The sequence below is a fragment of the Chelon labrosus genome, assembly GCF_963514085.1.
Source record: "Chelon labrosus genome assembly, chromosome: 9".
NCBI lineage: Eukaryota > Metazoa > Chordata > Actinopteri > Mugiliformes > Mugilidae > Chelon > Chelon labrosus.
Window position 1 is genome coordinate 20,700,916 of NC_140359.1, and position 25,336 is coordinate 20,726,251.

Below are 25,336 nucleotides of genomic sequence, written 5' to 3' on the forward strand. Positions count from 1 at the left end.
TTAAGGATAAAGAAGAATACAGACACAGCTTTCTATCTATCTATCTATCTATCTATCTATCTATTTATCTATCTATCACACAGTCCATAGCCCCATATATGACCTACGGTAAGTGTTGGGGCGCATGCGCAGACAAACTTTTCCGCGTAACTGAACTTCCTCATTGGGAGCGTTAGCAGCAAAGTGCTTCACACACACACAGTCCTGCGACGGAACAACAAATCGCGTTTCTTTTTTTTTAATTTTATCTCCGAGCCTCACAGATGTCGAAGCCTCCTCCCAAGCCGGCCAAGCCAGGTAAGACGAAACCCCACGCGTGTTTCTTTGTTTTTAAATTAGCCCCAAAAAGAAACTTGCGTTTGTGCGAGAGGACAGCGCACACCTTGATAGCGATATCAGTAGGCGGGCGGTGGAGCGCTTCAGAGGATCGGAGGATTTCTGTCGTTTGTCTGCTAAACGTTTCACCAACAAGCTCCCAGAGAGTCCGTAAACTCTTGTTTTATTTCAGTGTTTATTATCACAGATTGCGGTAGAAATACAGTGGAGCTATCAGAAATTATTTCGTGCCCCACACTGATGATTGACAGGGACATCCAGCTCTGTGCAGCAGGCCTCAGTCACTTCCCTTTTCCATCACTCATACAAGGAGAGTTTCTTTCTGCTGATCAGCGGCTCTTGGTCAGATGGTGATGACGAGTCTGTATGGTCAATGACATCAGTCTGACTTCCTCCACGATCTGTCTGTTCTGGTAATGTCTTCCCAGGCATAAGGAAATGTGTGTGTTACTCAACAAAAAAGATTTGCTTGTGCTGCAAAAGTCAGCAGATGACATATACTTTGAGAACATTACATTTTATTGTTAAAGGTGAAGGTGCATTTAACATGAAACACACCGAACGGCCTTCATATATGTTGTAAAGTTAGTTTATTAGATGCTCTGGTGCAATAAAAAAAAAAACACACTTGATTGTTCTGATTGTTCTGCATCCAGAGGATTTGCAACGTCTTCCTTTAAATTTCTGCTTCGTTGCATGAGAAAATGCACCAAGTTTTCATTAATATGGGCTCAAAATTAGCTTATTTTTCTTCTTATTCAACAGTATGTTGCGTGCAAAGTATGAGATGAGATGGACAAAATATTCTAAATCCCTTTCAGTATGACCTCAGTTAACCACAAAGTTGAATCAGCCCCCTCATAAGCAAAAGAAAAAAAAAGAAACATGGGATATTGCATTAGATTTAGCAAGGTGTACGTACCTGGGTGTCAAAATAGCTCACATGCAGGAGCACAAAAATAAAAGAAAACCATCCGTGCATGGAAGTTTTTTTGAAATCAGGACACACACACACAGGTGCATCCCAGCAGGCACGTGCACGCTTGCCCACTTGATCCTGTGACAACACTGCGCAAAACACGTCATTCGTACGCCCGATGGTTATTAATAAGTCGGCTGCGTGACGTCTCGCCTCAGCAGGTGAGATGGCCTGTCGTGGCAGATGGCTCGTTGATGTGTGGTGGAGGAGCCATCAGTCTTATTTGGCAAAAGTCGGCGCCTCATGACCGATTCGTCCAATGCAGCGACTCACGTGGAGATGCAAAATGGTGAGGGTGAAAGGCGTCCCTGTCGAGGGCGCCGCAAAGATATTTACTAAAGTAGTTTTGAGTTAATTCGGTCCAGCTTCAGGACTGCTGGCCTTATAAATGTCCCTTTGATAAATATGCAAAGGTTAGCTTAAAACTGGGCTCCTTACACATCTTTTTAATTTTCCTTGGCCATGTACATCATGAGCAGTGCACTCAGATTTAACAAGACCACATGTATCGGGGCTTTTTTTGTGCTTTTTCTCTCAGAGTTAGTGATACGGTTCAGTTTTTGTGCAGTATTCGCGTATGTTCAGTCTCTTGTTGAAAAGATTAGAAGCTTAAATGGTTACCGTTGTGGGGTTGGGCTTTGAACAGGACTGGGGAATCAAATATCCACCAAGATCAGACACGTTTTTTGTGGCAAGGCCAGGGCTGTTGTAATGCATTTTTGGAATAAAATAACACAGCTGTAAATCATCAAATAAACCACAAGCAAATAAAGTGTACTGAAAGTGTTCTGCTCACCCCGAAGCTCATATCTTGTGCTATTTTTATTTCTTTTTACCTTTTTTTTCCCCCCCTTGGATGTGCCTGAGGGTTTAGGAGCGCAGCGAAAGCCTTGCCTAGTCAGCACAGGCTTTTGTGTGTTTAAAGCGGCATGACCGGGCCTGCAGAGCCTGACATGCTTTCTGTGCTGAACAGAGCCGGACTTGTGCAGCAACGGCTCAGCCCCTCTCATTCTGAGACACTGAGGCAGTGTGTTAGCAAAACAGAAACCCCGAGCAACGGCAGAGGGGAGTTACAACTGTGCAACGTTTGGTCCTGTCAACTCAAAGCAATCAGGAAACAGAAGATGAACACTTAAGTTTCTTTAAACATATTGCACTGAATAAATAGGTGTCAGCTCTTTATGATTCATCAAGTTCTTTGTTGTGTCGTGCTTGAATTCTGGCTTGTGACCGTTATGGATTACGTTTTATGTTAGTTAGATAAAGAGCAATGTGACAGTTGCAATAATCTAATAATAATAATAATTATAGTCTCTATTTGTACATTGTAGCTATTTCTTTACAAAGCTGAAGAGCAGTGGTATTAAAGTCATAACATCAATTAAGAATGAATAAAAACACACAATGAGAATACATTAAAGGGATAAATTGTGGTGATAGTAAATGTAGTCAACTGAGGCTATACATTTCTCCATGCGTGCTATAGTGAGAGTTGTATATATTCTGCTCACACAACCCTAAATTCCTACATTGACCATGATGCATTGCACCTGTATAATCTGCAAAGCGTGTGGAGTTTGGCTGTTTTTAAACTTGGTGTGCCAGCCAGCTCTGAGTACAAAAGGTAGTGGTGTCTGAAATAACGTTAACTCACTGACTGACGGGAACATTAAACTACATTGGAGGAAAGAGAAGTAAACAATGCAAATACATTTTGAGTAAACTGCTTGTTCTGCATTGCAGTGAATCACCACTCACTTGTTGCTGTTACTTGTCAGAAAAAAAAGGCAAAAATATGACAAAAATTACATTACTGAGTCAGTGGTCATGTGCCCTCCCAGTCCTGTAATATTTGGGATCTTGAAGACATTCTCCTCTGCCTAAGGGAGGGGTAAAACCTTCCTGCGTTAGAAGGTGCACACAAGGCTTTCTCTGGGTTGACGTCAGCGTAGAACAGCCCACACTGAGGTTTCATGGCAGCACAGTGTTGTCATCAGAGGGCACCGCGAAGGCACTGGATCCTCTTGCTAGGCTAACGCAGCTGCAGCCTCTGCCTCTCTCCACTGCATAAAGTAAGAACACTGGCTGTGTTTCCTAGCCAGCGAGTCCACTGTAAAAAGTGTCTTTGTGCGTAACGTCCTCAGCATTCAGTGGAAAATACCATTTTAACTCTCGGGCACGCTGAACGCTGAAATGGCTTGTAGTTCTCCTGAGAACCAATAACGTCACTGGTTCTTTGAAGAACACAAATTTTGAGGCAGAAAAACTGTAGTTTTTCACCCTGTATCCCTAATTTGGATAAATAGAAATACAGTATGTGTGTCCTTTGAAAGAGAAGTTGTTAAAATGAAACAAACCAGATGCAAATCACAAGAATCACCTTCGCAGTCGCGCTGGATTTGGTTTTCGGTCTTGTTGACCGAAAACAAAACCAACACTGGTTCACCAGGCTTTTAGTGTGTTGGGTAAACTTTCTGTTTGCGTTGTAAAGAACGCAAACAGAAAGAACAAAAAACTGCACTTTAGGTTTAGGTTTTTGTTTAGTCCCTGAAATAAACAGCTATTAGGAACATTTAAGAGTGAGTTCATCTAAAAGCTTGTGAGTGTCCCTTTAAGCTCTTCCTGTAGGTCTCTGAACTAGTTTAGCTGTCAGCTGAGGTCACAACCACTCTGGTCGCATTCCAGCATCAGAGCTAACGCCAGGCTTCGACAGCGAGCCATCAAAGGGCCCCGAGGGCAGCTACTACACAACGACCACTCTGTGTTTTTGTCCCTGCTCCGCGCATAGAAATGTGTACTGTTCTTGGCTGCACACGAGTGAGTGAATGAGTGAGTGGTTACATGCTTCACACCTGTTAATGAGGTAATGGGTGTTGTTGACTTCTCTGATTTATTTAGAGTGTGTGCATGTCATTTACCGCAGTGAATCTACGTTGTGCAGCGCTGTGAAGTGGCGGCAAGTGCGGTTGCGCTATTTATGAATATTCTCAGGCACACTGTGCTCTCTGCGCTTTAGCAAACAGGGATGTGGTTAAGTCACCACAAATGGTCTACACAGGTAATTCATCTAACCGTCTTTTTGTTTTCTCTCCACCAGGCCAAGTCAAGGTGTTCAGAGCGTTGTTCACCTTCGACCCCAGAACAGTAAGATATTTTTGTTTGCTTTTTGAGATGCATTGATTTTCTGACAGTTGTTTTTGTTTTTTGTGCAAGGCTTTTTTTTTTTTTTTTATTGAATAATTCAGATTATGAGTTAACCTTACAGCCATTTGGTTCATGGTCTGTGCAGGTTTCTAGCCCCTCAGGAGATATTTGTTATGTCGGCGGTGAATAATTAAATCGTTCTTGTTTTAAAAAGTGCCACAGATGAATCTCTAGAAATGTTCTAAAAGACAAGACAGAATATTCATCACAGTTCATCAGAGCTCATGTCTTCAAATAGTTTTTGTCTGCTAAAAAGTCCAAAACAGGTATTACATTAAAGATTAAATCTAACAAATCAGCTCAGATTGGAGAAACTGCGAAATACCATGGAATAAAAATGACAATAAACCCACCAAATTTAGTTATAGATCCCTCTTTCTCTATTAACTTTACCAAACATTATCAGTTAAACCACATTTAAAAAAAAAAAAAAAAAAAAAAAAAAAAAAAAAAAAAAGAAGCAGCAGTCACGATCATTTCTGTTGGGTTGTACAGTAGAGAGAAAGGGGAAGAAGAGGGGTGATACGTGACACAAAAGTCAGAGTAGTGTGAATGCGACTTCCTGAAACCTCCATCCTGGAGTAAAATCCCCTTGTCGTTGTTTTATCTTCCAGCCGGACGAGTTGTACTTTGAAGAGGGAGACATCTTGTACATCTCTGACACGGTAAGCGAAACCGGACACACTCGCGGCTGGCGTCTTCCTCTTCAGGTCCTCCGTCCCGTTGAGATCTGAATTTGCAGTTCTTCTTCCTCTTTCTCTGGAATCTTTTTGCGCGCTTTTTGTCTCCGTTTTTTCCATTACTCATCTTAATCCTCCTTGTCATATTGCTACCGCGTTTCTTCATTCTTCCTTTGTGGTCAGGTTTATGTCTGACTATTTGCTTTGTGATTTTCTTATTTCTGCGTTACCGTCCTCCCCAGAGTGACACTAATTGGTGGAAGGGGACATGCAGAGGACGGACAGGACTCATTCCAAGTAACTATGGTGAGTAAAAAAAAATAATTATCACCAACTACAGTGTAACAAAAGCACAGAAAACAGTAATTCTGTGTTATTAATGATTTTTAAATAATACGCTGATGCTCTCTTTTAGTGGCCGAGCAGGCAGAGTCCATTGACAATCCGATGCACGAAGCAGCCAAACGAGGTAAGACTAAAGCAAACTTGACCTTCCTTTTAATATATATATATATATATATATATATATATATGATCTTGCTAAAGAGCTCTGCATTAATCATCCCCACGTCTCTTCTGCACACATTTGTGTATTTAAACAGGCAATCTGAGCTGGCTGAGGGAGTGTGTGGAGAACAAGGTCGGGATCAACGGGCTGGATAAGGCCGGAAACACCGCCCTCTACTGGGGATGCCACGGAGGACACAAAGGTGAGAAGAGCAGAATTTGCTTTTTCGTGTGGATCGTGCACGGATTAAGGAACTGGTAGTGGGGATTTTTTGTTTGAGTTAGGGATCATATACACACACACGGGACAGATCAGTTTTTTGCATGAGAAGTGAAGTACAGAAAAAGTACACAAAAGCAGGAAATTGGTCATGTCCCGCTATTGTTCCTGCACGATTGTTGTGTGACCCGTAACGTTAAATCTGTTCTCTTTTTCTATTTTTCTTCTTTGTGTGTGTGTGTGTGTGTGTGTATCAGATGTGGTGGAGCTGTTGCTAAGCCAGTCTAACGTGGAGCTCAACCAGCAGGTGAGCTGGGCTTAAAACCTCATTCACACATTAAAGCAACTTTACCAGTGGGCGCAAAAGCATGAGGATTGCAGTCCCCGACGTGAAATCGTCTTGATTTTTTTTTTTTTTCCAAATCTCATATTGCAAGATGAGCAGCATAGAGATGTGGTGAGCGAGCCTCCCTCCACAAACCCTGCTTAATTCAGGAAGCTGAGAGTTCAGCTTCCAGGCCCTCTCCTGCAGGGGTAGATGTCTTCATGGGGGTTATTTATTATTTATAATTTATAGTCCGCTTAACTGAGTCAAATAGTCAGGATGAGTTATGGATGTATTTCCAAAAAAAAACTGTAGTGAAGGTTGAGAGGATATCAGTTTAATGCGTGTGCAGATACTGACAGCACTAAATAGATCATGCCATGCCAGGAAAAAGCTTGAGTAGCGAACTAAACCAAGAAACAAACTGTTTAAATTCATCTATTTCTTGAAGTTGAAGTAACAGATGATTAGATTTTCCTATCTTTGAGGGATGATGTTTTACTAAAGCTCCAGCAAATCATTCCCGTCGGTAATGATGATGGTTTGTGCTTCAGAATAAACTTGGAGACACTCCGCTACACGCTGCTGCCTGGAAGGGTTATTCTGACATTGTGGAAATGCTGCTTAACAAGGGTGAGTACTGAGATCCTACTAAGTTTTATGAAAAGAAAGTGGCTGACGGTTCATCTTCTTTATTCGGATGGTTGTTGCAACCGAGCAGGGAAAAGACAGAAGGCTATTCATCAAACTCTGATGTGGTTCTAGACCGAAAGAAACATATTTCTGCTAACTCTTCATATTTAGCCCAAAGTCTCATCTTTTCTTCGGCTGGCGCAGTGTTTTTCAATGCGAGTGTGTTTGTTTCAGACGCAAGGACGGACGTCAGGAACAATGAGAATAAGCTGGCTCTGGAGATGGCCACCAACGCTCAGTGTGCCTCACTTCTCAAAAGGAAGCAGGGAAGCAGTAAGTACAGCTGCCACCAGAGAGCAGACACATACAGTGTCACAAGGACACCACTCCCATCTGTGGTGATTGTCGGTTGAATGAATGGTACTGTCGGGCATCAAGCTTAAACAATCTGCCTTCACATCAGCACCTGCAACATGTGTGGAAATCCAAAGAAACAGAGAAATAAAAACATCTGCACGCAATCAGATAGTCCTACAACTACTTATAGCTATTTAGTCAAATTCTCTACGGTGCTCAGATGACGCTGATGTCTACTTGTCCATCCAAGCGATTTGATTGGCCCGGCGCATAATCACTTCCCAGTGGAGGAGTTCCTGACCCACTTTCCTCCACAAAAATCTGTAGGCGGGGAAGTTCATTTGGCTTCTGGGCTAATTATTTCTAGTGCTTGCATTGATTTGCACTGAGTGACACTACACAGCTGCTTAGCTGCAATGTGGGTATTACATCCAACATGTTAAACGTACACCATGAAGCTGATACGGGATATTTAATGCAATTAAACTGTGGTAAAGCAACGCATGATCCATCACTATCTCACTGCCAATAATGCTAGGTGGAGCCAACACAATAGACTGGCTCTCCGAACATCTGCATTTAATTTCAATTCAATTTTATTTACACAGCGTCAATAACAATACAAATTGTCTCCTTACAAAATCCGATCTGACACCTCCAGAGCAAGCAACAGACTGCGGAGGACAGGGCTAACACAGACAGACAGACAGACAACCATTCACACTCACACTCGCAGCCAGTTTAGAATCACCAATTAACCTAACAAGCATGTCTTTGGACGGTGGGAGGAAGCTGGAGTACCCGGAGAGAACCCACGCAGACACAGGGAGAACATGCAAACTCCACACAGAAAGGCCCAGTCGACCCATGGATTTAATCTTAGAGGTTGCCTCTTGGATTAACATACATTCAGCCACTAATGTTTGAAAGTACCGTGTATACCTATGGCAGATGTATGTTTATCTCGTATTGCAAATAAACAACATGTCCATATTCATGTCATTAACCGTCCTCTTCATTTTGTTTCAGACGTCACCCGCTCGCACAGCAACGCAGAGGAGTATTTGGACGATGAGGACTCGGACTGAGATGGCCCCGCCCCCCCTACCTCCCTACCTCCCTACCTCTCAACCCTCCGACCCCCCCGACCCCCTCCGTTGAGACATTGTCACAGTCTTCCACTGGGTTGTGGAACTCTGAGTGTTTTTGTTGCAGACCTAAAATGGATTTGCTGTAACCGTAACTCCATTTCAGTTCACTTGTTTTGTCCAGGCACCTCGGTTCCCTGCCCTCAGCGCCACATTCAGTGTGAATTTCAAAAGCACTGAATTAATGCGTTTTACAGTTCGCCTCCTTTGCCGAGCACTTTTCCACGTTTAGAGAATTTGTCTTGGGAGCATCGGCTGTGCAGGATATATGATGTAGTAGTGGAAAAGGGACCAAACACATTCCAAATGTACTGATTATGTTTCACCTATTAAAATGGAAAATAAAAGAGCAGATTACAAGACCGATGACAACTTCAGTTACTGAACTACAAGCTTGACCAAAAGGGATTGGAAACACCTCATCTCTTACACAATTTAGATGCATCCATGCGCACTGGAGAGGCAATGAAAGTTGCATTTCACCACAATATTTCCCCTTTAAAACAGGATGTGACTATTAAGGTGTTATCTTACCACTTTAAGGGCGTCACCGACGTGCATGGATGGGTGTAACGGTGGGGGAAATTACATGTAAATGTCTCTGTCTCGTACGACGGTGATCTCATGAAACTCGCTTGTTACATCCTTCTCTATTGTAATTTGGTTTTTATTTTAATATTTCCACTGCCGTTCAAGAACTGTTTTTGGTTCAAGGTTAACAAAAAAAAACAAAACAAAAAACAGCCCAGTGTAAAACAGACCTACTCTTTCTTTCGAGCTTTTGATTTCCGACTTGGGAGCATATTTCTGGTTTTACTGCTGCTTTCCCACAAATATATATATATATATATAAATATATAAAGTGCCTTAAATTTGTGCGAGTATGTCTGTGTGAGTGTGTTGTCCTGGACATGTTTTTGTCTTCTGAGGTTTGTGAATTAAGATGATTTCTATCTGCTCTGTCCTCACTCTGCAATAAAAAGATTTATAACTTAAAAGTGCCACACTGAGTAGATATTCTTTGCAAAACAGGACGGAGAAAATAATTAACTCCAGATTATAATTAATAACGCACGCCAACGAACCCATCCTGTACATGCAGCATGACTGTAATATTAATCTAATAAGGACTTGGACTAAAAACACTGTTCAAAAGTCAAAGAGTTCCTTTATTAAAAAGTCAGCATGTTGATGACATTCCAAGAAGGCAGAAAGGGCAGAAAATGCATGTAAAGACAGAAAATACAGCACGTCTTTGAGGGATTCATGCTACATAACTGCCAGACCAGAGGGGTGGGGTGGAGACGGGGGTTAAAAAGGAGGACTGGTAAAGCAGAGAACGGTCTCGGAAACAATTTCCTCTCCTCGACATGAACAGAAACGGCTACTTCAGGAGAAAGTAATTCTTCCTCTTCGCATCTGTTTTGGGCTTTCTTCGAACTCGAATACCTTCTCCTTGCTATACGAGTACATATACAGCAGGGGCGTGGGGGGAATGGAAGCAAGTGGTATTTATCACCACGACTAGAAGTGCTGACGAAATCCTTTCTGCCTTTCAGGTCATTTACAATGAGCTGGTATTTAAAAAAACGGGCATTCATCATTCAGTTCATCTGCGTTAAGAGAGCTTCCCATATTTAAAACACAGGAGAGGAATCGACTAGTGGAAGCTACTTAATATTTGTGAAATATGTCTAAAGCTGGGTCACCCTGAGTGTCAGTCTTGGGGAGAGGCTGCAAGTACTCAGTGAAAGGATGCAGAGGAGGGAGGCTGCCTCTTCAAAACACACCTGCCCTCTGGGGCTTTTAGTAACACTGAGACAGACTGAGCAGCAGGTACGCGGTGCTTGGAGCGTGACTGTTGAGAGTTTTTATGGTGAGGACCACCAATATAAACATACAGGTCTTGACTTTCCAGGACAAAGAGCTTACTAAATACCCCGCCATTCGAACGATAACGCTCTCTCCGGTTATTTTATGGTTGGAGGAAGAGATCATTTAAAAAAAGATTCACAGACGGGCCTCCAGAAACACAAAGGAAGATTCTGCATACTGAATCAGACACACATAAGGATATATATATATATATATAAATTAATTACTCAAAGTAAAACATTTGGTTCCACCTTTTAGAAACGAGTTCTGTTAATTCTGTAATTAATAATGCAACACTGGGGAATGCAAAACTCGTATTTGTCCGTTGAATACAAAGATCCAGGTAGCAGCAATTGTAAAAATAACACAAAAGATCTTACTTGCAAAAGCAACTATTCTCTATTATTAAGGGGCTCTGCACTAAAACAGTTCAACGGCTGGGGCTGTTGCCAGGCAACCAGAAGAGACCGCTGATACAGATGTAGTAGAAATAGTACAGCACATGATGTTGGCCCCTCTTTTAATGATTTGTAGTGGGAAGAGACAGGGAGTGAAGGGACAACACACGGGTCACTCCTATCGCAGATTTTAAAGAGATCGGACGTATAAAAACAAATGTACAGCTGCAATGTTAATCGATTAGCTTCAGAGGTTTCGAGATTCAAGCATTTCCCCTGTTTCCAGTCTATTTTAAGCTAAGCTAACTAGCTGCTATCTGTAGCTTCACACTCAGTGGACAAACCCTGGAGGCTGAACTATTAAATTAAATATGGGAAATATGATGATGCTATTTTGACTTGGAAGTGTTTTCAAATCATTACCCAGCGCTATGAAATGAAACCTCAACAATCTGCACATGGAAAACAAGCAAATCACAGCCAGAAGTGCAAATATCAATCACTACTTTCAATGACTCCCGTGTTTCCCCTTCCCGTGATCTTTTTCTGCTAATAAGAACTGTTAAAGGGTGACGACCACGCCGCCCTTTCGACAAGGCACATTGGAGCGTAAAGCGGAGCCGTGTGATAATAAGGCCTTTTCAGACGCAAACTGTGGTTGTCATTGACCTTTTTAAGGGAGACTGCGAAACCAGACAGTCAAAGTAATGTAATGACTGTTGTTTTTTTTGTTTTTTGTTTTTAAAGCAAACCTAGATTCTAAATGCAGACACACAAAGGAAGACTCGCACTTTTTCCCCTCATGTCAGCTTTGATTATCTGATAATAGGAAAATCAGATCCACTGGAGATGCAAGTCAGTGGACAGCGATGATATCTTGCACTAATGTTTGCAAATTACTCAGAGGAAACATACCATGTCATGAGTTACAGAAGTAACTCTGTGTGGAAACTTAATTAAAAGGAGAATTTCACAACAGACCTTTTCAAACAAATGAGTTGGAAATGACTCAAACTGAACACGGCCTCCTTGAATTCTTTCTTTCAACCATTCCTTAAGGAAATAATATCAGATATGACAAGAGCACTGGAGTAAAATAGCAAATATCTCACTCTGACCAATCAATGATATGATATTAGTTAAAGTTAGGATGTGAACGAAGGGAGGGAGCACTAGCTGGTGGTCGGATCACCGAAATGAAGAAGGGAAGGTCTGCGTCACACACTAATACTGACAGACTGGATGATGATAACCGTGTACTGTGCATGCATGAAATATGAATACAAGGTGAAATTATTGCCCTATTGCACATTAAGTAGAGGAACTGAAATACCGACAGACCTTCCTCCTGAAAAAACAAGCATGAAACTAAATTGTCGTTTTCTCTTTGCCCGTGTACTGCAAAATTAACCAAGCAGGTCTGAATTCCAGCAGATCCAGCAGCTCAGATTGCGTCCGTTTTAACAGATCAGTGGCTTCAAACAAAGGCCGGACTTGAGACCTCTCAAGAAGCACATCGGACACGGGGTGGAATTCAAAACGGCGTCGCAAATATCTGAACTTATTCACCGTAATGTCACTTCAGAGGCCGGCAGGTTCTGGAGCTAGTCAAGCGTGAAAGTTCAGTCTTGATTTTTGAAACAGCGCGAACAACGCAGAGTCTCAACATGGGGCTTTCAACCACATCTAACAATCACCCTCTAAAGAGGGCTGTGAGAAAGTTGAAAGCCCAGACAAGTGGTTCTGAGAGAAAACCAGCCGTACTGTTTCCAGTCTGCTTGGTGCCGTCTCTAACCAGCTTTAAGGAAGTGGCGAAATGAACAAATGCGAGTCTGCATGTTTCCGTTTTATGACACTTTCTTTTACCTTCATTTACTCCTTGACCGCTACGCAACAAAAAGGGTCAATGGAAAGTTGCACAAACACAAAGACTCTACATTGTTTGCCTCAGACTCAGACTCTGAGAGTATGTGGAAGAACAAAGTCACATCGAAGAGCTCCTCTCAACTGTGAGTCCACTATCCAGCTACAAGTAAGGTATAAAATAATGAAAACTCTTTGTTTAAATAAATAAAACTCTCAGGATGGTTAAGATAAAATAAAATAGAATAAAATGAAATAACCGGGATAAAACACATGACATCTTGGATAAGCAGCTAATAAAAATTCCCTCCCAGAAAATAATTTCTTTCACAGATTTTTCTCTTCTTCTTCTTTTCTCTTTTTTTTCTTCTTTTTTTTGCAAAAATGAAAATATAGTTTTTTTTTTCTGTGTTTTTTGCAAGTGTCCATTTTAAAAAAAATTATCGTACCAACGAGTCCTCTTTGAAATGTATCTACAGCTGTACAATAGCTCTTGCAATAGGTCAACAATAGGTCTTGCAAGTGAATTTATGAAGAAGAAAAAACAAAAACAAGGTTTGCGCATCGTTTCACTTAAAAAAAAGCCACTTTACAGATATGGGTTAAAAAGGGTCATAATAAACAATATAAAAAGAAGATAGAAAGACAGCGTTTGCTAATGAGATTCTTGGAGATTTGTCTTTTCTTCAATGGCCTGTTTCACTATCTCAGCCAACTTCAAGCGGTCCACTTTGTCGGAGAAGGCTCGTCCTGCAAAGAAAAAGCTGGAGGTTAAGGACCTGAGTAAACAATTCATGCTTTCAACAGGTGTAATCAGGAAAAAATATTGTATTTTGCTAAACTAAAACTCGTTTATAGAGACTATATTCAGGAGTTGGACAATGGTGCAATAACTATGGCTGCACGTTTATTCACATTTTCATTTCAGTATCATAAAATACACTTTAGAGAAAATCCTTGAAAACAAATCCTTGAAAATCCCTTTAAGTTGTCATATTAGGAGATAAATGAACTGTCTATTCATTGATGAACCTAACATTCATTCAATAACTCCTGAAAATCCAATGAATAAACTTCAAATTTAATTATATGCTGATAAAGAGAACACAAGCTGTGTTTTGGTCGGCAGCCAGAGCTAAAATAAATAAACAAATAGATAATAGTAGGATGAGTCATATACAGCTAAATAAATAAAGGGCAATAAAAACATATTCAGTGCTGAAAATATTTAATGATTTTAGATAAGTTATTAATGAATGATAGCTATGGTGCTTTTAATGGTTGCGAGAAATGAATGAAGCATGATGAAATGATACCGACCGTCCCAGCTGAGGCCCTGCAGGCCGTCCCTCAGCAGCTTACAGTCTCTGTTAAACCTCCAGGCGTCATACATCACCTCATTGAGCTTCTCGTCCTCGTTCTCACCTGGACAAAGACAAAATACTCACTTTAGAAGCTGATCTCAGACTCAGACTGACAACTCAGAACAACAAGCTCAATTATATCTCATATAAGCTATAATACACTATATAATCTTTATACTGGTGAGAAATAGAAAATTATTAATAGCGGATCGTCTTTCTCCTGTGCACATCGACAGTTTTGTTGGGTTTTCATGACTGACTGCAAAAACTTCACAATCAAACATAACTTCTACAAATGCATCATCTGAGGTTTGTGCAGCCTAATAAGGACATGCAATATACAGTAAAGAAAATATGTGTAACTACAAGCTGCGTATCAGAGTGGGTTACTGACCAGCTTGTGGTAGTATACACTGTGCAATGACATCTCGTAATTTTTCCAGCGCCACGTTGGAGTCTTCCCCTCCGTTCTCCGGGTCATGAATGAAGAAACCATCGCCGGGCTTTGGGCTGTAACATAGATAGAAAAAACTCATTCAGACCGGATGTTGACATTAACACTAAGCAACTCTGCCATATCGGTACAATTAAAAATTTAATGGAAATGGATATATAAAAACAAATATAAATACAAAGAAAAATGATTGACGTGAAAAGTTGACAGAAAAACTCACACTAGTAGTTTCCGTTTCCTGAGGATTGGGTTGTTGACAGAGTTTAGAGGCTTCAGGCTGACGTTCGACTCCTGAATTCTCATGTTGGCCAGCTGCTCTGCGTGGGCCAGCTGGATGCCTGCGACTACCGCCTGAAAGACAGACAACAACGATTGATGCATTCGTGTTAAGGGGCTCCACCGTACCTAAGGTAGCTACGTGCATAGGCTCCAAGGTGTCGACCAAAGATGCAACTTTAGTAACAATTGCCTTTGGTTTAAGGAGTTTGTTGAGAGTAAAGACAGCAGTTGCAGAGCACATCTAACAGAGATTACTCTGCAAACAGTCTGCTTAGCGCAACTGCGCAGCAAGACAACAGGCTCCTACTGGAAAATAGCAATAAAAGTTACTGAAATGCAACTCCAGTGCTATCAATATTTGTTGCTGTGTACCACAAGAAAATGAAAGAATGTAGACACAGTTATATAAAAGACAACTTGAGCTAATCACAAAGAACACATGCAGCATTGCAGAGGTAATACACTGATCAGGCATAACATTATGACCACCTTCCTAATATTGTGCAGGTTTCCCTAATTGCCTCCAAAAGAACAGTTGTGACTCATCAGAGAATGGACATGGGCTTTCTGAGGATGTCCTGTGATGTCTGGCAACACAATGTTGTTAGTGGGGGGGGGGCTTTGGGTCCTGTGAGTTGAGGGGAGGGGCCTCTGTGGATCAGGCTTGATCCAGCGCATACCATAGATACATGATCAGTGTGAGATCTAGTGAATTTGGAGGCCAGGCCAACACCTTGTGCTTTTTTTTCACGTTTTTATTTTTAGTTGTTCCTAAACTGTTTTTGTGTGTGTGCCTGTGCCAGACTGCATCCTGCTGGGGATGGCTGCTGCCATCAAGGAGTGTCGTTGCTATGGGGTGGTGGTGTCTGGTCTGGTCTAGGTGGGTGCTACATGTCTAAGTAACATCCACAACAATGAATGCCAGGTCCAAAAGTTTCCCAGCAGAACATTGTATTATCACAAGATGATCAACGTTATTTACTTCTCCTGTCAGTGGTCATAATGTTATGCCTGATCACTGTATATAAAGTACCAATGATGGCACTAACTGTAGACATTGACTATAAATCCAGGATAAGTAACTTGTCTAACTTTTAGTCAGTTCATTCAGGAACAGCAACATGTTTGTAACTCATTGGTGCAAAGCGAGACTTCCCACTCACCTTATCCATCATCATCTGCGCGGAGGGCAGCACGTTGTCAAGGGCCTCAGTGCAGTTGAGCCAAGGGTGAGCCAAAACTCCTTCGATAGTCAGCCTCTCCTCTGGCTTCACCTTCAGCAGCCTGCAGGGAGCAGACGAAGAGGAGAGGGAGCACAAATTAATGGACAGAAAAGATGAATGCGAGTGGGTAAAAGTGAAATTGGATGAATGGACATAAGGAATAAGATAATAAAAGTGTTATGGGGAGAAAGAATGGGGAAGAGTCTGCTGGAATACAATGTAAACTAATAGAATTATCTGGTTAAGATGCACACTATACTACAAACCTATTTAACTACTACATTCACCCTGTACAGTATTCATTGTCCTTCATCTCTACTGCAGCTATCAAACAAAGACAAAGAAAAATCCTCTTGTTGCTGTATTAAAGCAAAAATCAAAAAGACATACTTGCGTACGATGTCCTTGGCCATCTCAGAAATTTGGCTCCACTCGTCTTCAGGGAAGTCAAAGCTTCCCGTCATAATCTTCTTCCTCATGTCTTTTGGGATGGTGCGACTGTGGTGTTTGGAGTAGAACGGAGGATAGCCGCATAGCATTACATAGATAATCACACCGAGAGACCACAAGTCACAGCTCTGCAGGCGGAAAAGAAACTTTTATTTAAAAAAAGAACGACACTGAATCAGCGGTTGCAGCAGTTGGTCTGGAAATGCCACAGCAGGAGTGAATGCTTAGTTCAACAGACTTGGGTCTTACCTTGTTGTAGGTGTAAGGAGTGGGTGAGGTAGGTATAATTCCAGACTTTTCTTTCTGGTGTCTTCTTTGAGCCTCAAGTACCTGAAGAGGAAACCGTGTTTTAATTATTGATGTATTTATGTTCCTTAGCAACTGAGGTGCAAGCATGTCTTTAACTAATCTATGTAAGTATTTTTTTTTTTTACCTGAGGTGCTACGTAGTAAGGAGTGAACTGAGGGGTCATCAAGTCTCCTTGATCAATCTTGGCAAAGCCAAAGTCACACAACTTCACAGGTGCATCCTGCAGAGAAGACAGAATCACAGAGTGAGACACATGGATGTTGAGATCAGAAACACATTTTTAGCAGATTCCTGTGGAGCAGTTTGTGCGCTACAGCCTCAGAGGCTGTGCTGAGTTTGCCTTGAAAGGATTTCTTAGTTGGACCAGTTTGGGGATATCACTGAAGCTGCAGCCAGAGCAAGGCTTAAAAGTCTATCACAGCAACTGCAGATTGGATATTTCGACACCATCTTTCTCAAATTCTGCCAGATACAGCCACGAAAACGGTCCTGCTTTCTGTGTGCCAGGAAAAACGATGACTGCAGTCTTAAAGTCCAGAAAAGTTTCTATTTACGCTCTCTGTAAAGCAATGCCGCTTACCAGAGAGTTATCCTTGAAGAGCAGATTCTCTGGCTTCAGGTCACGATGTGCAATATTTAGGGAGTGACAATGTTCCAGCGCTTGACTGATCTACAGGGGGACAGACATCGTACTGAGACACCGTCTACATGTGTGAGTCAAAGCATCTTGAGTTGAACAGCTGTTTGTTGCTTCATTGGACCATGTGTCTCACTGCCCAAATATTGCGTGAGCAGACGGATCCAGGCAGCAGTCTGCTAATGACATGGAGAGGCCAACAGACATGTTGCTACCCGCCGATATTAAATGATTCACAGGAAATGACAAATGAAGCGAGACAAAATAAGACAGAGACTACCACACAGAATTCGTCACAGAAAAAAGAAATGTCTGTAGTGTGTGTGTGTGGCATCTTCACCTACCTGCTTGGTGACCTCACTGGCCATCCTTTCAGTAAAGTGCCTGTGCTGACTGATTCTGTGGAACAACTCACCGCCCTCCATCATCTCCATAACAATCAGGAGCCTCGCTCTGTAAAATAAATAAAAGATAACAATACAAGAACGTGCACATGGGTGGTCAAAAAGGAAACTGTCGAAAAGAAGAAAACAGTTTGACATTCAGTTAAAAAAACTTGAGATTTTATCAGAGCTCTTTACCTGGGGCTGGACTCGTGTGGGAACTGGACACTATTGGCGTAAACCTCCAGGATCTGCACTATGTTGGGGTGGTTGGCACACATCATATGGAGACGCACCTGTGTGAAAGAGAATCATATACAGTCACCGTCCTTATAGAAATCTGACGTGGATGTGCACACAATAGGAAACAAAAAAAAGACATTAATTAATGTGCTTAATTCTCTGAAGTCAATGGACACACAGGCACGTTCATATCACATGACCGATTTAAGATGACGTAGTAACAAACGGTAAAAGGAAAGGAAAACATGACACTTTGCTATTGGTCGTAAAATGCACCAGATCAACCATTCAAAAAAATAAAATGGCAGCAAGTGGCATTTGGTTCCTGAGGAAGAGGGGAAAGTTGTGGGAGTGACAGTGGCAAAAAAGAGAGCGAGCTTTTAGATTTAAGAGATAGGCGACGTTTAGACATTACTTGTTGTGGCAACTGATTGTTTTGTAAATAACTGTACAAAAAAATGCCTGAGGCATTACCTGTATTTTAATGTAATAGTTATAAATAATTTAGTTTTTTTGTGAAATTTGTACATAAGGTTTTGAAATTTACAATTTATATTTGTATTCCAAGTTATAAAAATGGTTCGTTACACAGGTTTTTTGTGCGATTTTAGGTTCAATGTGTTATTACAGTATGTAAGTGTCAAAATAAACAAATATCTGTAAAGTCACACATGTGAGGTTATGCTAAAAAGAATAGCACCAAATAAGGCAAGGAAAACCTTTTTAAAGAAACATTTTTAAAGGTAAAATCCAAAACGGCCAGTTACACCTTGACTCCAGAGGGTTTAACTACAGCAAGGGTGACGGAGCATTTACTGTTTATTAAGTTGTTAACACGTCTTTGCTTTATACAAGTCTGGGTGCTTGGAGCATCTGGTTTTACTAAGTGGGGGGGTCAACTAAAACGTATCCATGAGTGTTAACAGATTCTACCTGTATTAACAATAAGGAACGTTCTTCCAAGTAATTACATTGACACTGTGGCACAACAGCAGTGGCAGACTAAGCACCTCTATAAACCGAACATGTAAACTGAGCTAATTATAAAATGCTTCCTTCAGCTGTTGATTTTACATTCAGTGAATCTTAATTACGAAGACGAAAGCCGAAGGATATGTTGTTTAGTGGTAATAATCTGTGAGTGCTGTGCTCACATAGAAGGAGCTTTTGTGAATAAACGTCTGCGTAACTTGTTTTGACCGCATATCTCGGGGGTGGGGGCTGTTAATGACACGGAGAGGCCGCTAGACAAACTGTTCACTGCAGGAAGACATTGTCACTGGCAAAGGAAGCGGCGCCATACAAACAGGCCATAGTACAAGAGACGGCAAGATTGACAAGGAGACAGAAACAGGAATTAATGAAGACTGATAACTGGGCTGGCAGACAGAACAAAGCATATTGATAGAGCCAACGACAACAAACAACAGCCATTAATTACAACCACAACAGCGTTTCCTCTAACCTCATTTCTGGCCTTGGGGCGATCGATGAGGATCTTCAGGGCCAGGCGTTCCTGAGATGACTTCTTCACACAAACTCTGGACAAGAAGAAACAAATATATATCATCACCCGACACGATAAAACAACATTTATCAGCCATGAGGAGGTTACGCCAAGAATGGTTAAGGGAAGTTTCTGTGGTGTGGTGGTTTTCACACATGCTGTGTTTGTTACAGACAGTGTCATCTGTTATAAATCCTTGACTGTAAATTGTACCATCGTTATGTAATCATTCAGATCTTATTATTCACACCTAACAACAGCTCTGTATGCAAATGTACACGACAACATTTGGGGCACAGCAGAATATCATATCAGCTGCTGTCTCTACCGGATCACTGCATCGCTGCATCAGAACCATAAGCGGCTCTGTTTGCTGTGTGTGCATCATGGGATAAGACACACATTTTGGAACAAGATGTAAAGTTTCTCGCACTCAGTGAAAGCACGAATATACACTAAGTTATTATTTATTTGCTGATGTCCGGACAAAATATCTTAAAAAGGCCGTCATTGCTAAAAAACACTTAAAGGGGCTTTTTTTCCCCATTTATAATAGCAGTTGTGTTTTTTTTTGCTTGCTTTGCTATTTTCTGAATTAATGAAGCAAAACTCTGCTTACATAAAAGGACGTTAGTTGAGCAGACGGCCCTTCATTCACACAAGCAGCGCATCCCAGACTATGTCCAAATAGGGTCCGAGATCCGGACAGTCAAATGCGTCCCGGCTGTGTTCACACGTGCACTTTAAGCTATTCACTTGCAATCGGATTACTCAAAACAGCCAGGTCTGAACAGGGCCTTTGTGTCTGTGTATACCTGACACACACACACACCCAAAGGATTTCCCCGGCATTCTTGCCTAAACAATAAAGAAACATGACCAACATCAAGCCAAGTCAGATTTAATTGCGTGTCCCAAAACCATAAACTCGTTGCTTTAGAGGGCATCAGGTGTTCAATAAAATGCCAGACAGTCTGCAGTCTTAACAAATAAAAACAACAGCTGATAACAATCCTGATTGTGGAAGATATGCTGCTTTTCCTTTGTTGTTGTTTGTCACCTTTAAAAGAAGCCACGCAAAGTTAATACCGGATGAAGACTTTATGTCTGCATAAATCCTCTGGACGTTGTTGAGCAACATTTTACACATTTCTCAACAGTTAGGCAGAAAGATTTAGAATTTGTTCAACGATGATTCAAGCTGAAAATATTCCAACATGAGCTGCTGCAACCAGGCAATCATCTGCTACATCAATACACAATCATCACTGTAGATGCTGATACAATTCTAGGTTCTACTTACAATCTGTGGGCGTGATTGGTGCAGAGCGTGAGTTTATAATACTTTCACTTCTAATTTTATATAAACGCCTTTAAGCTTTGCCGTCTGTTTGGCCGAATACAAGCACAGGGACGAGACAGCAGCCGATTAGATGGAATTATGGACGCTATTTTGTCAACATCACGGTTTTGTTATGGGAAATATGAATCCTGTCTGCACCATGGCAGTGCAAGTAAATCCTGAGTGATTTTATTGTCACAAGGTTGAAATAAACTATTCAAACTTTTCCTTCAAACTACGTTTCAGTATGGCAGCAAAACACAGATTTACATTTCCTTTCCTGTGCACAATACCACAACACAATAACCCCCTCGCCCCACAATCTGCAAGGACTCAAATATTAAAGCATTACTGCAAGAAACATTCTGCTTTGGCCAAAGTTCACTTCACTGGAAAGTAATACCTACCTAATGAATCACAGATTTAGACAGAGGGGGGGCTGGTATAGTAAACGACATGAACGTGTTATGAGACAGAAAGAGGAGATTGGGGAGTGAGTAAAGCAAAGGCCTCGATAAAATCAGAGAGAAAAAAAAAAGTAGTCAGGGAAATGAGAGACAGCGTGAGCAAGAGCTGCTCGATAAAGAAACAGCGCGGGATGAATCATGGAGTGTGTTTACATGGAGCGCTTGATGAGTCGATTTCTCAGTATTCTTGTCACTTGAGGCCCAAACTACACACATTAGGAAATAGCAGGTTGCTCCCCACTGATCCAGATCTTCAAAGTGCAGAATGAGCAGACGTTGATATATTACTGCCTGTATCGAGCTTGAATCAGCGGGACAGACAAGAAACTGCACACAGCATAAACAGAGTTGCCGGAGCAGCCACTTCCTTTCTGCAAATGCTGAAGACAAACTAACGTTTACCCAGTTTACACATCATAAACCGGAGATGAAGGACAAATGGACAAGTGTTTGCTAACCTGTTTACAATGCTTTGAAGACATAGCTAGTTATCGGTGGCATTTCAGCAATGCTGCACTCCATGTGTCAGAGCGGGAGAATGCAGAATGGAAATGGCAAGATAAAGAAAGCTGCTGACTTTTATCATTGATCCCACGTGAACACACAAGATTATTATGGAGTGCCGCTCCTTAAAAGTAGGTTAGTCTCCTCTGTAGCTTGGGAACCAAACAATAAATAAATCACAAAGCCAAGAAATTGAGATACAAATCTACTTTTTCAACATGTCCGCTTGCATTTATTTGCACTTTCAACAACTAGCAAAGACACCTCCACTGAAGGATGTGAGGTGCTTGAATAGATCCAAGCTCAGAGCGCTGCCGTTACATGGATTGTATCCGAGCCACCACACAGAATGACAAAAACGGTGCCTCCAGCCATAACGCTGCTACACGGTGGTAGTTGGCCGAGTCAGTATATATATTTAATATGATGTCAAGCTGTGCAGGTGGATTGGTGCCACAGTGAACGCGATGCACTAAGACCACAGGGAAATGTAACAAGCTGTGAACATCGGTAACATGTAGATAGATTTTTTTTTTTGCAGCAGGCAAAGTTTGTCCATTCAACAGCCCTGGTAATGAATAACCTCAGTCTGCTATGACATCATTTCTGCAGCAGTATCCTCAACAGTGTTTTAATCATGCACTGCAGTAGCTTGGGGAATATTTATCTCCCTCTTTAATCATATTGTAGCATTTTGGAATATTCTGAGTAACAATAGGCTATTTCCAGATAGGAAGTCAGTCTCATTTAACCTTGACTCTGCTCTCATCGCTAGGTTGAACCAAGTATTTCTCCCTGCATGATTTTGCAATCCTGAACGGTACCAGCCAAAAAATGACAGCATCAGTGTGATTACCTTTCCATGGACACCGCTGACACAGATTAACAGACGATTTCTCAATCACAACACGCTTGACAGTATCAGACAGTTCGGCAATACCACTTGTTTCAGTCGTAGCTCAATAATATAATCATGTTCCATCCTCTAAGTAATATGTAGAGACTGGAGAATGGTGATGACAATAAGTCCACAGTCCTCCTTCATACACACCTGACAGGCCCGCTGATACCAGCCCCCAACTTCTGTGTCCAGTTTATGTTGTACTCGTCCAGAATGGATGTCTCCTGTTCAAAAGACAACGCCAGAAAAATATATCTCATCTTTGAAAAGGAGGAAAAAAGAGACAGACTTTGAGCGATACTGAAATGTTGTATAAATATTGGGCTAAGTTCATGGATACCCTTTTTTTTTTTTCATGCAATACAGAAAAGTCAATAAAAAGAAAAAAGAAAATAAACTCCGCAGACCAATTTGATCATTGCCAGTTCCCAGATAATGATTTACTAATACCCAGAACATCACTGAAACTTCTGTTTATCATGATTTAGACTTTTCACATGAATAAGATACCTTTACCAATGCGTTTGTCAGATATTACATACGTTATAATGTGTGAGAGCTAGGTTGTGTAATGATACATAGCCATTATCAGCTCTGAAATTTCAAAATAGCGTGAATCCATGACATAGATTATTCTTGGAAGACAGCTTGGCCGCCATAAAACATTTGCATCTGGGTAACTCTTTAGCCACTGCTGCCAATAAAAGGGCAAGGGGGAAAGGGAAGACGGGTGACAACTTCTGCAATCAGCTCTAGTTATATGTATATATATATGTATCATACTATAGATATGTAGACAGCCAGGGTGTGGGCTCCAGTTCTCAACTACTTCTTCCCTTCCCAACTGTGAAAGCAGGGGCCAGGGCCACTCGCGATCACATTTTACTGCTGACACAGATGCCTGGGCAGTGACACATCGAGGGGAGCGGGCCAGGAACAAATCCCAGAGCCAGGCTATTTGGAAATGTTGCTGGTGAACGACTATGACCAGTAAGCAAGACTCAAGCTCCGCAGAAATGTTTATCATGGGCGAAATTACTCATAGCACATTTCTCCTGAGAGAGGCCACGTGTGATATCAAACCTCATAGTGTACTTTTACAGTTATTTTCCATTGAACAATAGTCAATTACGATCATGTTGACAGACGTAATATTAAAAATCATGTTTCAGAAGCCAATCTAAATATTAACCAAGTAAGTAAAATAAACTTCTAGCAAAGAAACAAGATGACACCAATCTACAATCCCAGCAATTAACAGATAATAACATTTTCATCATCAACGTAGTAGTGACAACTCATGTAATGTCTAGTGGGATTTCTATGTGACTTTTATATTACCTTGATGAACTTGTCTGCGTTGTTATCCTCCGACATGGTGCTCTGGTCTGGACAGATGAAGTCTGCCTCGTCAGTCTCAGACAGTAAACCGTGGGAACAGCGCGTTTTTCCTCTGACCTTTACAAAGTTTGGGTCCTGCAACCTTGGGCTGGACCAAGCTTTGTTATATCCCCACTAATGACAAAACAAGGCCATTAGAGCGAAATGATATTCGGCCACTGAACAGCCACAGCCGTGTGTCGGTCCCTTGAAGACCTGAAGCCCAGCAGCCAGCGCGATTTACCGTCAGATCAGGCCAGCTCGGCTCACAACCTCGGGGTCCGACTCGCTCTTCCAGTCGTCTCACATTTACTGTGGTGACCATGTAGAGTGCCAAACTCTGAACAATGTGACCAGGAAAGCCAAAAGATAAGTCCAACGTGGACTAGTCCCACACTTTTGGAGGTGTAGAGAGCATGGGACGAGAAGTGGTATTTTTAGCCAGCGCTGCGAAGAGACACCGGGGACTGGTTGCTGTTAGCTAGCTTGCTACCAAGTAAGCTGATGCCACTTCATGTCACGGTCAATACAGATGATTGCACAATAAAGACAACCGAGAACGACAAGTCAGGCCGGAGATACTGTCTGAAAACCACTGATAGCGTCTCCTGTAAGAGCTGGGTTGATCTGACACAGAGAGCACACCGCGTTCCCAAAAGCAGGGCAGCCTATTATGTCGTCGACTCGAGCTTTCTTATGCGCTAGTGAGCTAGCTCAGGCAAGTTAGTTTTCCGGCTCCGCTCAAAGCCACGGATATTAACATTGTTCAGCAAGACAGTGTAGCAAATATCAGGGATCGTACGGATCACTAACACTATCTCAACTGTGGGAAGGGTAGCAAATAATGTTTTAAGACGTGACCAAGAAGATACCCGCATCCCTGGTCTATTTTGCTAATCCCATAGCTTCTTGTCAGAGGAATACACAAGCCCAGTCGGCACTACGCAATAGTAGTCCACGCAGAACGCCTGATGAAAATCATTGACACGTTTTGTAGATTGGGGCAGTATATTGATGTACAATGTTTACATGTCAATAAACGTGCGTTTTTGATGCGTATTCATCACGTCTTGGTCGGTACGTTTTTAAACTGAAAAGTTAAACGTTGTTAAAAAAAAATATGCATGCAATGGCCAGCACGTAATGGGTCCTCTTAAGGACCCCGCTTCCAATGCGGATTCAAGGGTTAATTTAAGAGGAGCTAAATGTCTATATTGCAAACAGCATTTTCACTAGGACACAAGTTTGTGGTGAATAAAATATATCTCCACAGCCCTACAATAAGTAACTTGGACAAAATTTTAGTTTTTATTTTATGCTTCTTGATATTGGCTACTATATTTCACAGGCAACTGTCTACTTAATTT

The 25,336-nt window shown here is 41.6% G+C and overlaps 2 protein-coding genes across 2 annotated transcripts; one reads left to right on the plus strand and one right to left on the minus strand.

Annotated features, from left to right (window-relative positions):
* The first annotated feature begins 140 nt into the window (after positions 1-140).
* ostf1 (osteoclast stimulating factor 1) lies at positions 141-9,387 on the plus strand. Its single transcript, XM_084551689.1, has 10 exons — positions 141-297; positions 4,413-4,459; positions 5,134-5,184; positions 5,442-5,505; positions 5,615-5,668; positions 5,802-5,909; positions 6,184-6,233; positions 6,806-6,884; positions 7,119-7,217; positions 8,271-9,387. Exons 1-10 carry the CDS (start codon positions 264-266, stop codon positions 8,327-8,329), a joined length of 645 nt encoding a protein of 214 aa, XP_084407815.1. The 5' UTR covers positions 141-263; the 3' UTR covers positions 8,330-9,387.
* Positions 9,388-9,392: 5 nt separating this feature from the next.
* On the minus strand, positions 9,393-24,978 carry mapkapk5 (MAPK activated protein kinase 5). The gene is made up of 15 exons (XM_084551688.1): positions 24,214-24,978; positions 23,931-24,104; positions 22,740-22,813; positions 19,334-19,409; positions 17,824-17,921; positions 17,587-17,695; positions 17,186-17,275; positions 16,730-16,825; positions 16,545-16,625; positions 16,236-16,423; positions 15,786-15,906; positions 14,564-14,694; positions 14,284-14,399; positions 13,846-13,950; positions 9,393-13,275 (listed from the first exon to the last, which is right to left on the minus strand). The coding sequence occupies exons 1-15, from the start codon at positions 24,292-24,294 to the stop codon at positions 13,181-13,183; spliced, it is 1,635 nt and encodes a 544-aa protein (XP_084407814.1). The 5' UTR covers positions 24,295-24,978; the 3' UTR covers positions 9,393-13,180.
* Positions 24,979-25,336: the final 358 nt, after the last annotated feature.